The sequence below is a fragment of the Vicia villosa genome, linkage group LG1 (genome assembly GCF_029867415.1).
Source record: "Vicia villosa cultivar HV-30 ecotype Madison, WI linkage group LG1, Vvil1.0, whole genome shotgun sequence".
NCBI lineage: Eukaryota > Viridiplantae > Streptophyta > Magnoliopsida > Fabales > Fabaceae > Vicia > Vicia villosa.
The window spans coordinates 133,601,857-133,615,242 of record NC_081180.1 but is presented as its reverse complement, the minus strand read 5'-3'; the positions used below and the strand labels follow the sequence as shown (position 1 = coordinate 133,615,242).

General features: G+C 28.7%; 1 protein-coding gene and 1 non-coding gene across 2 annotated transcripts; one reads left to right on the top strand and one right to left on the bottom strand.

The window, feature by feature from the left end:
• Nucleotides 1–7,425: 7,425 nt before the first annotated feature.
• Nucleotides 7,426–10,918, top strand: LOC131644245 (methionine gamma-lyase-like). The gene is made up of 2 exons (XM_058914691.1): nucleotides 7,426–8,274; nucleotides 10,181–10,918. Exons 1-2 carry the CDS (start codon nucleotides 7,506–7,508, stop codon nucleotides 10,756–10,758), a joined length of 1,347 nt encoding a protein of 448 aa, XP_058770674.1. The 5' UTR covers nucleotides 7,426–7,505; the 3' UTR covers nucleotides 10,759–10,918.
• Nucleotides 10,919–12,429: 1,511 nt separating this feature from the next.
• Nucleotides 12,430–12,535, bottom strand: LOC131645441 (small nucleolar RNA R71). The gene has a single exon (XR_009297062.1). It is a non-coding gene; the product is annotated as a small nucleolar RNA R71 (small nucleolar RNA).
• Between the last annotated feature and the right edge of the window lie 851 nt (nucleotides 12,536–13,386).

Here is a 13,386-nt window from a genome sequence, read left to right as displayed (position 1 = left end):
TCTTTTTTCCATTGATTGAAACTTCAAACCCAGATAAATACCTACATTTCACCTCGGATAATAAAACTAATCGAGAGGGAAAAGTGTCACACCCTTTAAGGTTTTGAAAATACAAAAATGTAATTGTTGGTGATCGAACTCATGATCGGTACAATTTTCTCCTCGGTTGATATATCAACTTAGGAGAAAAGTGACGCACTTTACTTGACACACTAATTTACCTCGACCAACAAATTAAGATAAAACTCATTTCTCAATCAAGGTAAAATTACTTATTCCTAGTAGTGATTTGCTTGTATTCATAACATGAAATTATCTAATTTGAAGAAACTCAAAATTTATATTAGATGAGAATTTTTAGAAAACTTACATAAATTCTTCAAATGTATTTTATGTTGTTAAAATATGCTGAAAATTAAAAATATAATAATAATAAAAATAAACATTCATTTATCATTCTATACAAAAATATTATTTCAAAAAAATTAAAGATTTTCCTATGCTAAAGATACTCTCTAGCTTTCCTTCTGGCGACCGGGTACAGTTACCGTGCATAGATAAAAATCTATACACCATGCATAGATTATTATGGACCCTTGGATCATTGGATCAAATTCTAGACATCAATTGTTATTACTCAATACTCTATACTCACCACTCAATACTCAATACTCAATACTGGATTAAAAACATGATCCAATGGCTTATGTAGGCTTATGCATGGTGCATAAGTAAAATCCTTATGCATATTAGCCAAAGCCCTGGCGACCTATGGTAATATTGCGGTACCCGCTGCCTTCCTCTCTTTTGGACCATACCCTTTTAAGTCCAACAAAATCATCACAATATTGATATCAATAAAAATACCTAATAGAAGGATTACAGATTCCCAAATAATAATAATAATAATAATAATAATAATAATAATTTATTTATAAATAAATAAGAATAAAAAAATACTTAAGATGCGTTTGTCTGGCGGATTTAAATTACAATCCCATAAATGTTATTTCTTGGGATGTTAATCTCAAGAATTTTATTTTTATCAATTTGTTTGGTAAATAATTAAGGTTCCAAAGAATAATTAAGAATTTATTTTATTTATAATTTAAAATTTTTAAAAATATAAAATAATGTGTTTAAATAATATAAAAGTGGGTAGTTTGACTGTTTGAGTTGGTTATTTTTTATTCCCATGGGAATATATAATTCCCATCCTTTGACGTAGGAATAAATAGTTAAAATTTTATGAATAACTTATATTTCTGAGTATTATTTATTCGAAGACATTTTTTTTCTTTCCCATCTACCAAACAAAGGAATAACTATTTCCAGCATCAGGTTCTCAAGAATCTTTTTTCTAGCACCAAAACAAACACACCCTTAGGTTGCGTTTGATTTGTAAATTATGAAGTACTGGACAAAACAGTACTAGATAGTACAGAACAGTACAAGACAACTTTTTGTATTGTACTGTGTTTGATGGTTACTAGACTGGACAACTATTTTCTGGATTTTGCTTGATATGTCCATGCACCAGACAAAATAATACAATTTTTAATATAATATTATTTATTGATATATAAAATATAATATTGATGAATCAAAATATTAAATAATAAGGAGGAAAAAAGATGAAGAAATAATTTTTTTTACTCTATTTTGTTTAATATGTTTATGCAGCAGACAAAATAATATAATTTCTTATATAATATTTTTTATTAATATTTTTGAGTCAAAATATTAAATAATGAGAAGAGAATGAAAAATAATAAATTGAGATTTTTTTCTACTTTATTTGATATGTCAATCAACCGAATAAAAATAGTATAACATATTAATATTATATTTATAAATTAAAATATTAAATAATAAGAAAGAGAGTAAAAATTAATTTTTTGATATTTTGTTGATAATTAGTGCTTGGGACAAAAAGTTGTCCCATGGTTTAGTGGGGGACAAAAAATTATGATTTTGTCCAGTACCTTGCCATATTTTTTGTCCAGTACCATGATTAGTTTCTGCATCAAACAGAGTACAAAAAAAGTTGTCCTGTCCAGTACCTCGTTTTTTAGCAAATCAAACGCACTGTTAGGATTAATATCACTTTACCTCTATGTAATGTAGGCGATTTTCGTTTTAGCCCTTCAATATATATTTTTTGGAATACATTCTGAAATATTTTATTTTTTTAATTTTCCTCCTAACCGTACAAATTAAACGTTGAATTGGGGAGATAAATAAATAAATATATCACAGGAGTAACTTTTTGCTCTTAAGACGCAAAAGAACATTTTAAAGTGGCGATCCAATTTTATTTTTTTACATAAATAAAGCAAATTTCGTCAATATTATAAAAGTATTGTATATCTAACCCAAACACTTATTACCCTCTAAATCACACCAAGAGCATTTAGACACTATTTTGATTTTTCTCTCAAAAGATTTTCAATTAAATGATATTATAAATGAAATACAAAATATTTTTATAGGCATGAATTTTGATTTTTCTCTCAAAAGATTTTCAATTAAATGATATTATAAATGAAATACAAAATATTTTTATAGGCATGCAATAAATTGATGGTTATATATAAGAAGAAATTTTCTCTTTTCTCTCCATCCATTGTTATAACTTGTATTATACTTAAATTTGCTTATTATTAGTTATATTTGTTTATTCCTTCATTTTATCCCTGCCTAAAGAGGAAAGTAATTATAAATTTAAAATTCTTTTGAGAAATAACTCTTTTCATTATATTCTCTATAGATTAAGAGAGCTCTGAAAAATGAATTGAACCAATTCGAAAATAATTCGGTTTGACAATTAAATTGTTCAATTAAGTTAATGAATTAAATGAGTTGAATATAAATTAAAAATTTAGTTCATTAACTAAATGAACTGAATTTGAACTATACATAATTGACTCTTTAAGTTCATAAATCAATTCGATTATACAAAAGATGAATTATATTGATTTTAAGAGTAGATTTAAATATTTGCTTCAAATCTTAGTCCTATATTTTCTTTTAATTCAACAGTTTTAATTAATAATTTGTATTCTCAAGTGAGCAAAATATTTTTAAAAATAATTATACAAATAAAATCAAGGTTATATAAATTCCAATCTTATAACTTTTATTTTATTTATATATTTTTACTTTACAAAAATATAAATTTAAAATATCTTTAAAAAAATTACTTTTAAGTTCGTGAAACAAACGAGTTAAACCGAGTTGTTCGTACATTTCTAAAGAGTCGAATTTGAGCTTAAAAAAATTTCGTGACAAACTCGAACTAATATTTAAGCTGAAATAATTTTTAATGAATCAAATCGAACTGAGGTGAGTTCAACTCGACTCGACTTATTTTCAGCCATGTGATATACACTTCATACATAAAAAATTAACAAACCAATTTGTTTAAAAAACATCCATTTTTCCTCTTAATAAAATAGCTTACTATTCCAAATATATAACTTCCTTCACACATGACCCATTTAATTGTCAAAGGTCTTCCAAATACTATACCTATTTTTAAACACTTAATATTCTATTAAAAAAAAGTATAAATAATCTTAAACACGTAATCTTTTTAAAAAATTACCATACATAATATGTGCTTTCAGATGCTTTTTTCTCTACAATTTTATTATTACCAATTATATTGAACTGCAAATGTTGTTACAATATTACTTTCATGTAATGGTATCCTTATGTTTACTTTTCATACTATATATCATTAACACTTGGATCCTATTAACTTACACATCTTACACAAATTAAATAAATCTGAAAGCATAGCCACATTACAATAACAACACCAATTAAACTAAAGTAAACCATGATAATAATCATTTAAATGTTCAAGCATCGGTCCAAATCATAAAACTATGATATTGGAATTACAAAAAAGGTTATCAAACCATTGTCTGTTACAATTCAAATACAAACTATCAATATAACATAAAAAAAGTTCCAAACATTACATTAAATTTCATTGATTTAAAACAAAATAACCCAGCAACATCATTCAAAACAAACTGCTGCTCTTCCAAAACTGCAAAACCACTTCATCCAGTCTAGCCATCAACACCTAAACCTGCATTACACAACAATCACAATTTCACAAAATGACCAGTAGCATACGGATCAACAAACAAATCATTTAATGTAGATATTACAATAGATTTTGTGTCTACAGAGATATTCCTAACCATTGTTTTAAGCTTCTTCACCAACTCTGCCCATATCATCCAGTCACTGTCATACAGAAGACAAACACAGAGTTAATGCGTGGAATGGAATTAAACTCATCTAACCTAATATCATCTTCTTTCAATACAGTCGTTGAATAAAAATGTTATACCTTTCACTTTCAAAGGCGATCCTACCAAGATACACTGAATTGGACATCTCAACCATTCTGGGATTTATCTGCAGTCCCACACTTCCCATAACATCAGCCACAAATTGAACGTCTTCCAATAAAGCAAAACCCAAACCAGCCCTAATTTCCTGATGCTTCCCCGACCATTTGATTCCAAGCATCTCATTCTGCCACACCATTGATATGTTCTTAATCTTACTCCCCCTTTCCCAGCCGCATGCAACATTGTTGATTGCATGTAAAGCCCACTCACTGCACAACCTGGTAATTCGCTGTTTCTTCGTTCTCAACCTCATTCGGAGTTGCTTGGATCTTTGCTTCATCCTTCGTTTTATCGCGAATCGTTTCACAGGGTCCTCAACGACAAGAAACTTCAATGACCTACATAAGAAACAAGCATCGAACAGACTCAGAATCCACAGAAAACAAACGAAATAAAAAGATTGGATTAAAAGAAGAAGATCAACCACCTGCAAGCTTTGGCTACTTGGGAGAAACTACCCATTTTTCTTCCAACTTTCTGCTTTACGGTTCGCCCTTTCTTACTTGAAGTGTGGGAGTTAACAAGTTTCTATCACCATATATACACAAAGGCCTATTACCTATTAGACTTCTCTTTAGTAGGTAAACGTGCAAGAGATTTTGGAAACTGGAGAAATCCACTTTTTCTGTGCATGCAGAACTAAATACAATCAACTCTTTTTAAGAGTATTAATTAATTCCACGTTATTTATATATGAGTCAATTTTTTAATTGTGTGGAAAAAGTAATATATTGATGTTGGTTTATTTTATAATGTAATCCAAAACTTAAAGTATTTCTTTTCATACAATATCACACGTTAAGATTCATTAACTTAAAAACTATAAAATAAAGAGTTCTATTTATTTTTTTCTCTTTCATAATTAATAATAATTGTTCATATTTATTTATTCATTTATTTTTTAAAGCTTAAGAAAAAAAAACAAAATTTTGGTATTATATAAAGTATTAATTCTTATAAATAAAAAATTATAATAGTCATACTAACTATATCATTAATTTATATAAATTGATTTAATAAATCACAATATAAAAAAGAAAACAATATTAACATAAAAACTATAAAATAAAGAGTTCTAATGTTTTTTTTTTCTCTTTCATAATTAATAATAATTGTTATTGTGTTCTAATTATTTATTTTTTTTTTCATACATATTTCAGATTTAATTCGTAATATTTACGATTTAATTATTTTTATTTATATACATATTTCATTTTGTTTAATATAATTATTTAACCATAACAATATTATATTTATTTAATATTTATAATGTAGTCCACAAATTTTAATAATTTTTTTGATACATTATCAAACATATAAGATTACTTAATATAAAAATATATTACATCTATGTTCAAATGTTCTTTTCCTCTCTATCGTAACTATTATTAATAATTTTTTTATTCTAATTATTTATTTATTTATTATTTTTTTTCTGTCAAAATATTTCATTTTTATTTATCAATCATTATGATATATTGATTATTGTTTATATACATATGTCGTTTTTTTTTAAATTTACTATTTAACCATAAAAATATTATATCTATTTGATTTTTATACCGACTTTACGTGACCCGTGCGCCCGTCTTTTACTAGTAGTTATTTAAAAGGGTCGCGTTAATAAGAGCACACGTTTCTATGGTTGACAAGCTTTCAAGTTCAATTAAAAAGATGGTTATTTTAGATTTTAATTTGAAAAGTAATAAGATACTAATTTTGTAATGTTAATAAAAAATAATCAGATATTTGGACGTGCCAATTCAAACAAATATGCATATTATTGTATTAAACAACAAATTTAAATTCAAAATTGACATTGTGTGCATAATTTAGTAATTTTGGTCATTTCGTCTATAAATTCAAAAAATAAAATTAATCACATGAAATTTTATAAATATTATATTGTAAACAAAAAAATACCATATAATTGTTAATATTATTTATCACAAATGATCTACTTGCAAAAATAATTTACATTGTCGATTTTCAGTTGTTTATCTTCTTCTTATTGTCCATCAAATTAACATATTTTGTGTCTCTTAACTAATATATTTAATTTTTTAATTATATAAAAAATGAATACAATATTATTTTTTTGTTACGATAAATTAAATTAAATTAAAAAAACAAAACACTAATGATAATAATACCCATCTTATGGATCATTACATCAACCAATAGAATATTCCAAATTCAATGGACAAACATGTGAAATCATATAATAATCACTGTTGAACACACTACGTTTAATTAAAAAAAAATATCCGCACACACGTTTTCTTTGTAAAAAGTATGCTTAATTAAATAATTTACACACACTAATATATAAAATTAATATTTTAATAACAATACTATTATTTTTGTTTTTTAATTATATATTTTTTAATCGTTATCAACTAAATCAGTTATTTTAAAAAAAGGAAAATAATAAAAAATTATTAAAATTAAATAAATTACTTATATATATATATATATATATATATATATATATATATATATATAATTGAAAATTTTAATTTCAAATTTTTTCTTTATAAAATATGTCCAAAAAAATAAATATGACATTTTTATTAACATTAAATAAATTACTTCTAATTATATAATCCTTCTGGTCTTATTTATAAGAAAAACTTCACTTTTAAATATATTGAATGATTAATGTATCTAGACAATATATTATCCAAATACATTAGTTATTCAATTCAATTTATTTAAAAGATGAATTTTTTCTTTTATAAATAAGATCAGAAATAATAAATGACAACTCAGATTTCCACTTTTTTCTTCTTCTTTATAAAATAAGTCCAAAATTTCAATATGACAATTTAAAATTAACAATTAATATATTACTTAAAACTATATAAACGACAACTCAATTTCAATTTTTTTTCCTTTTGAAAAATGTCAAAAAATTCATCATAAAAATATTATTTTTCATACCATTGTAAATCCACCATCACTAGTCACACTAACTATTATATATAGAGCTTCTTGCTACATTCATAGTACACACTCTTCGCTAATTAATCACTACTTTCCCAATTAATTGCTCCTTAATCCTTAATCACCATGGCCGATACTCTTCTCCTAACCGCCACTGCCACCCCCACAGCCACCGCCAAGCGTAACCGTCCCGACGAAGAGAACGAAACAAAAAAGAAACTCATGCAGCCTCTCCACAGCAGCGATCCCGCCGCGGCAATCGCAAGCGTCCGTCACGAGTTCGGCGAGCACGGCGGCGTAAACATGTCGATCGAACCGTCCGTCACATTCACCGTGATGGAACCAGACACGATGCGCCGCATGTTCGCCGGCGAGGTAGGACCCGATCAAGACTTCTACGTCTACAGCCGTCACTTCAATCCAACCGTCCTCAACCTCAGCCGCCTGATGGCGGCTCTCGAAGGAACAGAAGCCGCTTACTGCACATCCAGCGGCATGTCCGCCATTTCCGCTGCGCTTCTCCAGTTAGTTAACACCGGAGATCACGTGGTGGCTTCTTCAACCGTGTACGGTGGAACTCACGCGCTTTTGAATCATTTTCTTCCGAGGACGAGCAACATAACAACCACGTTCGTTGAGATATGGGATATTGAGAAGGTGGATGAGGCGATTGTTGAAGGGAAGACGAAGGTTTTGTACTTTGAATCGGTTTCGAATCCGACTTTGACGGTGGCGAATATACCGGAGTTGTGTAGATTGGCGCATCGGAAAGGTGTGACGGTGGTTGTGGACAATACGTTTACGCCGATGGTGATTTCGCCGGCTCGGCTTGGGGCTGATGTTGTTGTTCACAGTATCACGAAATTTGTGAGTGGTGGGGCTGATATCATAGCAGGTTTGTTTGTCTTTTTACTCTTTTTCTGTTCAGTTCTTTCTCTATTCTTCCATACACTTAACACGTACTCTCTCTCAATTTTTAAATACTTTCACAAGAGTATTTAATTAAGAGTACCCTTACATTTTTTTAATAAAAGTAATTATTTTTTCTTTTTTAAGAAATAAGCGAGTTTTTTTATTAAAAATATGATTTAAAAAATATTTAAGAAAAAAACCTCATAAAAATAAATTGTTTTGAAAAAATCTCAAATTTGAATAATTTATTAAGTAATTAAATTTGATAAATAAATTATAATAAGTGATTGGTGGGAGATAAACTCAAATTTTAAAGATGGATAGAAAAAGTAAAATTTAAGAAGAATAATAAATCAAACTCGTTAATATAATTGATATTTATAAAACATTTTAGGTTTGTCGTTTTTCTGGACCTGGATGAGACGATCCATTTGCTCATTTTCTAGACATAGTAAACATTTATAAAGTATTTATAAATGTATATATGAAGCATTCAAGTAGTCATTTTCATTACTAGTATATAGTAAACATTTATAATGCATGTCCAATTTAAAAATATATTTAAATAAGAATTGATTTATATCATATAAAAGAGAATTGTACTAAACCATGCATGTCCAATTTGGAGTTTAAAGTATGAGAACTTTGATGAGTATTGTTGATTGGATCAAAATTTATTTTTGATAGTAATTTAAAAAAAGTTTTAGGCACAACCAATGAAAAGAGGGAGAATATAAATTTATTTAAATTTTAATTTCGTTTTTAATTGGCATCATGGGAGTGGTTGAGATAAAAGAGGAGAGAGACAATTTTATTTTTAATTTTTAATTAATAAAAAAATGTGATTGGTTGTGTGTAAGTACAGGTGTTATGGTTGTGTCCATGTAAGTATTTTCCTTGAGTTATTTGTAGTGTTGTCTGAATCATAGTAACTAGTTTATTGGATTTATTCACACATTGTGCGTTGTGTCTATTCTTTGCCCCCGTTTTGTACTTAAAGACATTTTAATAGTAACACTTTTGTCATATATGTTAATGTTATATCAATAACTTAAGTTGTTTGCATGATAATTTTACATAGATTAAAAAGAAAATATTAGGGTGAAAATTAAATTTTAACAATAACTAAAAATATATTTAAATCTTAATTATATAAATATTATAAGATTAGAACTAGACGCCATTATTGACTTATGAATGTGATATCTCACCCTATTAAAATTACAACTTATTCCCATCTAATTGAGATCCAATTCATTCCTTCTACTTTTCTATGATAGTGCCAAGGATTATTTTACTAAGGCAGCCAAAATCCTAATTATGGGTAAGATCACAAATAGGAAGTGAGATTTCAAGTAAGTGGCATTCTTATCCTAATAATTAAGTTATAGAAGGACTTTATCAAAATTAATTAATTAAAAGAAACCACTTTTGAACCGATTCATTGAGTCTATCTTATAAAGATAATTTGATTGAGCTATTAGATATAATCATAGATACGCACTTATATATTATAATCTCAAAAATATTATTCTTAATTTTTAAACTAGTTATAACAATATTTTAAATACTTTATGTATATCGTCACATCACATCGCATCACATAGTCACATGTTTTTTTCTCCAGACTCCCGTGAATGATTGTCGTATTTTTCATCTTACCTGCCTACTTCCTTGTACTTGCAACACGTGTTATGTAACTTTACCATCAATATATATGATGAATAGGCTTAGTACTAAGCTAACAAACAAAAATAACTATTTTCATCATGTCACTTCATCATACATTAAAAAAATAATAGAAGAATGATGTAACTTTATTACTTCAAGCCATTCGTCATGAAGCACTAACTTATTGTAATATTTTTGTTTGAATTGAAAATGAACAGGTGCTGTTTGTGGAAGTGCAACCTTTGTGAATTCCATGATGGATCTCCATCAAGGAGCTATAATGCTATTAGGCCCAACAATGAACCCCAAAATAGCATTTGAATTATCAGAAAGAATCCCTCATTTGGGCATAAGGATGAAAGAACATAGCAACCGTGCATTAGTTTTTTCAACAAGACTCAAAAAGCTAGGCCTTAAGGTAATCTACCCTGGCCTAGAGGATCATCCACATCACGAGTTATTGAAATCCATCCACAACAAAGAATATGGCTATGGTGGACTTATGTGCATTGACATGGAAACCGAAGAGAGAGCTAACAAACTAATGAGCTATTTGCAAAACTATGGTCAATTTGGTTTCATGGCTGTGAGTCTGGGTTATTATGAGACACTTATGTCTATTTCTGGAAGTAGTACTAGCAGTGAACTGAATTCCGAGGAGAAGGCTCTCGCCGGAATCTCGCCGGGGCTTGTGAGGATGTCGATTGGATATATTGGGACGTTGGAGCAGAAGTGGAGTCAGCTTGAAAAGGCGATTACGAGACTTCAGGAATGTGGTTTTGCTAATAAGAATTGAAGAAGCTTTTAAGTTATGGGTGTGTGTTTATGTTTGTAGTTTGTTATGTTTGTATGTAAATGTTGGTGTTTGTATGAAGATGTGTAACCTTGTTCTAATGTCGTGTGTGCGCGCGCGGTATGAATGTCATTGAAGTAAATAAAGTTGCTTGTTAAGATAAGTTTATGTCCCCTTAATTTTTCTTATTTTTTATACTTTTAGTTTAAAAACAAGCTTAAAGCTTTATTTAATTAGAGCTATTTAATGTCACATGCATCAAGTTTTATAAGTAGTGCTCCAGAGCACTAGTTAAGGAAAAAGGTAAATTGAACATTTTTTAAAATATTAAAAAAAATAAGTTTTTTTAAAAAAATATATATTTAATGTATTAAAAACAAAATTAATAATTTTTTATAAATATATTGGATGAACATATATTATTTTTTTATTTGAAATTTTAACTAATGTCCTGGAGCATTAATTAGCGGGATCTTTATTTAAAAAAATATATTAAACATAGACCCAAGTTAGGGGTGTTAATGGACGTGATGGCATGCAAACGCAAATTAAACTAATTTATTAATTATCTAAATATATTTATTTGTGAGATAATTGATTTAATCTTCGACATTTTCATATAACTCTTGATGGAAATTAACATATATTTTTTATGAGAAAAGGATGACGCACTGATAGTGTAAATTAATTTTACACCGTCAATTAATGACGACCTTGTATCCTGTCAAGTCAGACTAAAATTTTTTAATTACTTATATGACATGGAAATGAATTGGATCATACATAGATGTCAGAATAAGAATCATGACCCTAATTCCTGTTTGTTTCATCATATTTTAAGTGATTTTTAATAAAGTTATTTTTCTAAAAGTGCTTTTTATTTAAGTTATTTTAACTTAAGTGCTTTTTCACTTAAGTTGTTCCTTAAAACATAAATTTTAGGTCACTCTAGATATACATTGATAAAATAGAGTTCGGTATTCAATCCTTTGATCCTTGTGGTTCGATAGTATTTTCAATACATTGCACAACCGTACACTTGCGGTGTGTCAAGTTTTTGGCATCGTTGTAGGGGAACAATTTAGATTGTTATTGAATTTTTGTTTAGTTACTGTATAGACTAGAGTTTTAATCTTTTTTTGTTGTTACAATTTTCTTGCTGCACTTGTATGTGCATAACTCATTATGTCGATTTTACAATCGAACCTATAGACAAAATCAAGCGTTTTCTATGTGGAAGACGCCGAAGTCTAAGAAAGCAAGAATTGCACCGCAGTATTGTGCACCTACTAATAACGACAAATAATTTTGAGTTAAAATTGTCTTTGATATGTATGGTCCAAAAGGATCAATTATGAGGGCTGCCTTTTGAAAACCCGGATTTGCATATATATATATATATATATATATATATATATATATATATATATATATATATATATATATATATATATATATATATATATATATATATATATATATATTGTTGATAAATATGGTACTTTAAAGGCTAACGACGTTTATCAAAATGCCATCCGCCTCAGGTTATTCCTTTTCTCATTGAGAGATCGTGCGCGGCTTGGCTACAATCCTTGTCCGCCAGTTCGATAACCACTTGGGCTTAATTAAAATCTGCCTTCCTTGCGCGATATTTTTCGCTAGGAAAAATATGTTAACTTAGGGGTGATATTAACATTTTTAGACAAGAAGAGGGGGAATCTTTGTTTGACGCATGAGAGAGTTAAAAGGACTTATTGAGGTTGTGCCCATTCCATGGGCTCAAAAAAGGATGATTATCCATACCTTCTATGATGGTCTCCTTTACTCCACAAGGATGACCTTAGATGCGGAATCTGACAGAGCCCTCATGAATAGCCCTCAAGATATAGTATATAATTTGATCGAAGAGATGGCTAAGAATCACCACTCGTGGGGAAGTGTGTGACTAGTCGTCACTAAATCTACCCCTAAAACTAGTGGATTCTATGAAGTGAGTGTGTTCGACCATATGAATTCAAAGGTAGATGCTCTCTCCAAGAAAACTGATCTTTTGAACATCACTCCTCCCGCACCTGTTTCACCTACCCCTGTTGCTTCTATTGCCCACGCTACTCTCAATTGTGAGATATGCGAAATAAATGGGCATATTGCTAATGATTGTCAAATAATTCTCGTCGGAGAATCTATTTAGGAGAATGAAAATTATGTAAATAACCAGCGGAATAATCCATACTCTAATACCTATAACCCGGGTGGCGAGATCACCCAAATTTCTCTTATAAGAAAAACCAACCTCAGCAAGTTATGGGACCACTGGGTTTCTAAAATGTTGCACCAGCTGCACATGTGAAATCTAATTTAGATATTTCAGTATAAAACTTTATAATGACACAAACTCGTAAAAATGAAGAATTTAGGAATCACAACCACCACGCTAATAAGGTTGATGGTATCACTACCCACTCTTAAATGTTAGAAACTTAAATTTTCCAAGTTTCTCAGCAAAAAACTTTGGCTTCCACCTTTTCTGGATTATTCTTGAGGCAGCCCGAGAAAAATCCTAGAGTGCAGTTGAACACTATAATAAATAGAGGTGGTGAGAAAGTGGTTGACCTTAAATAGAAAGATAAA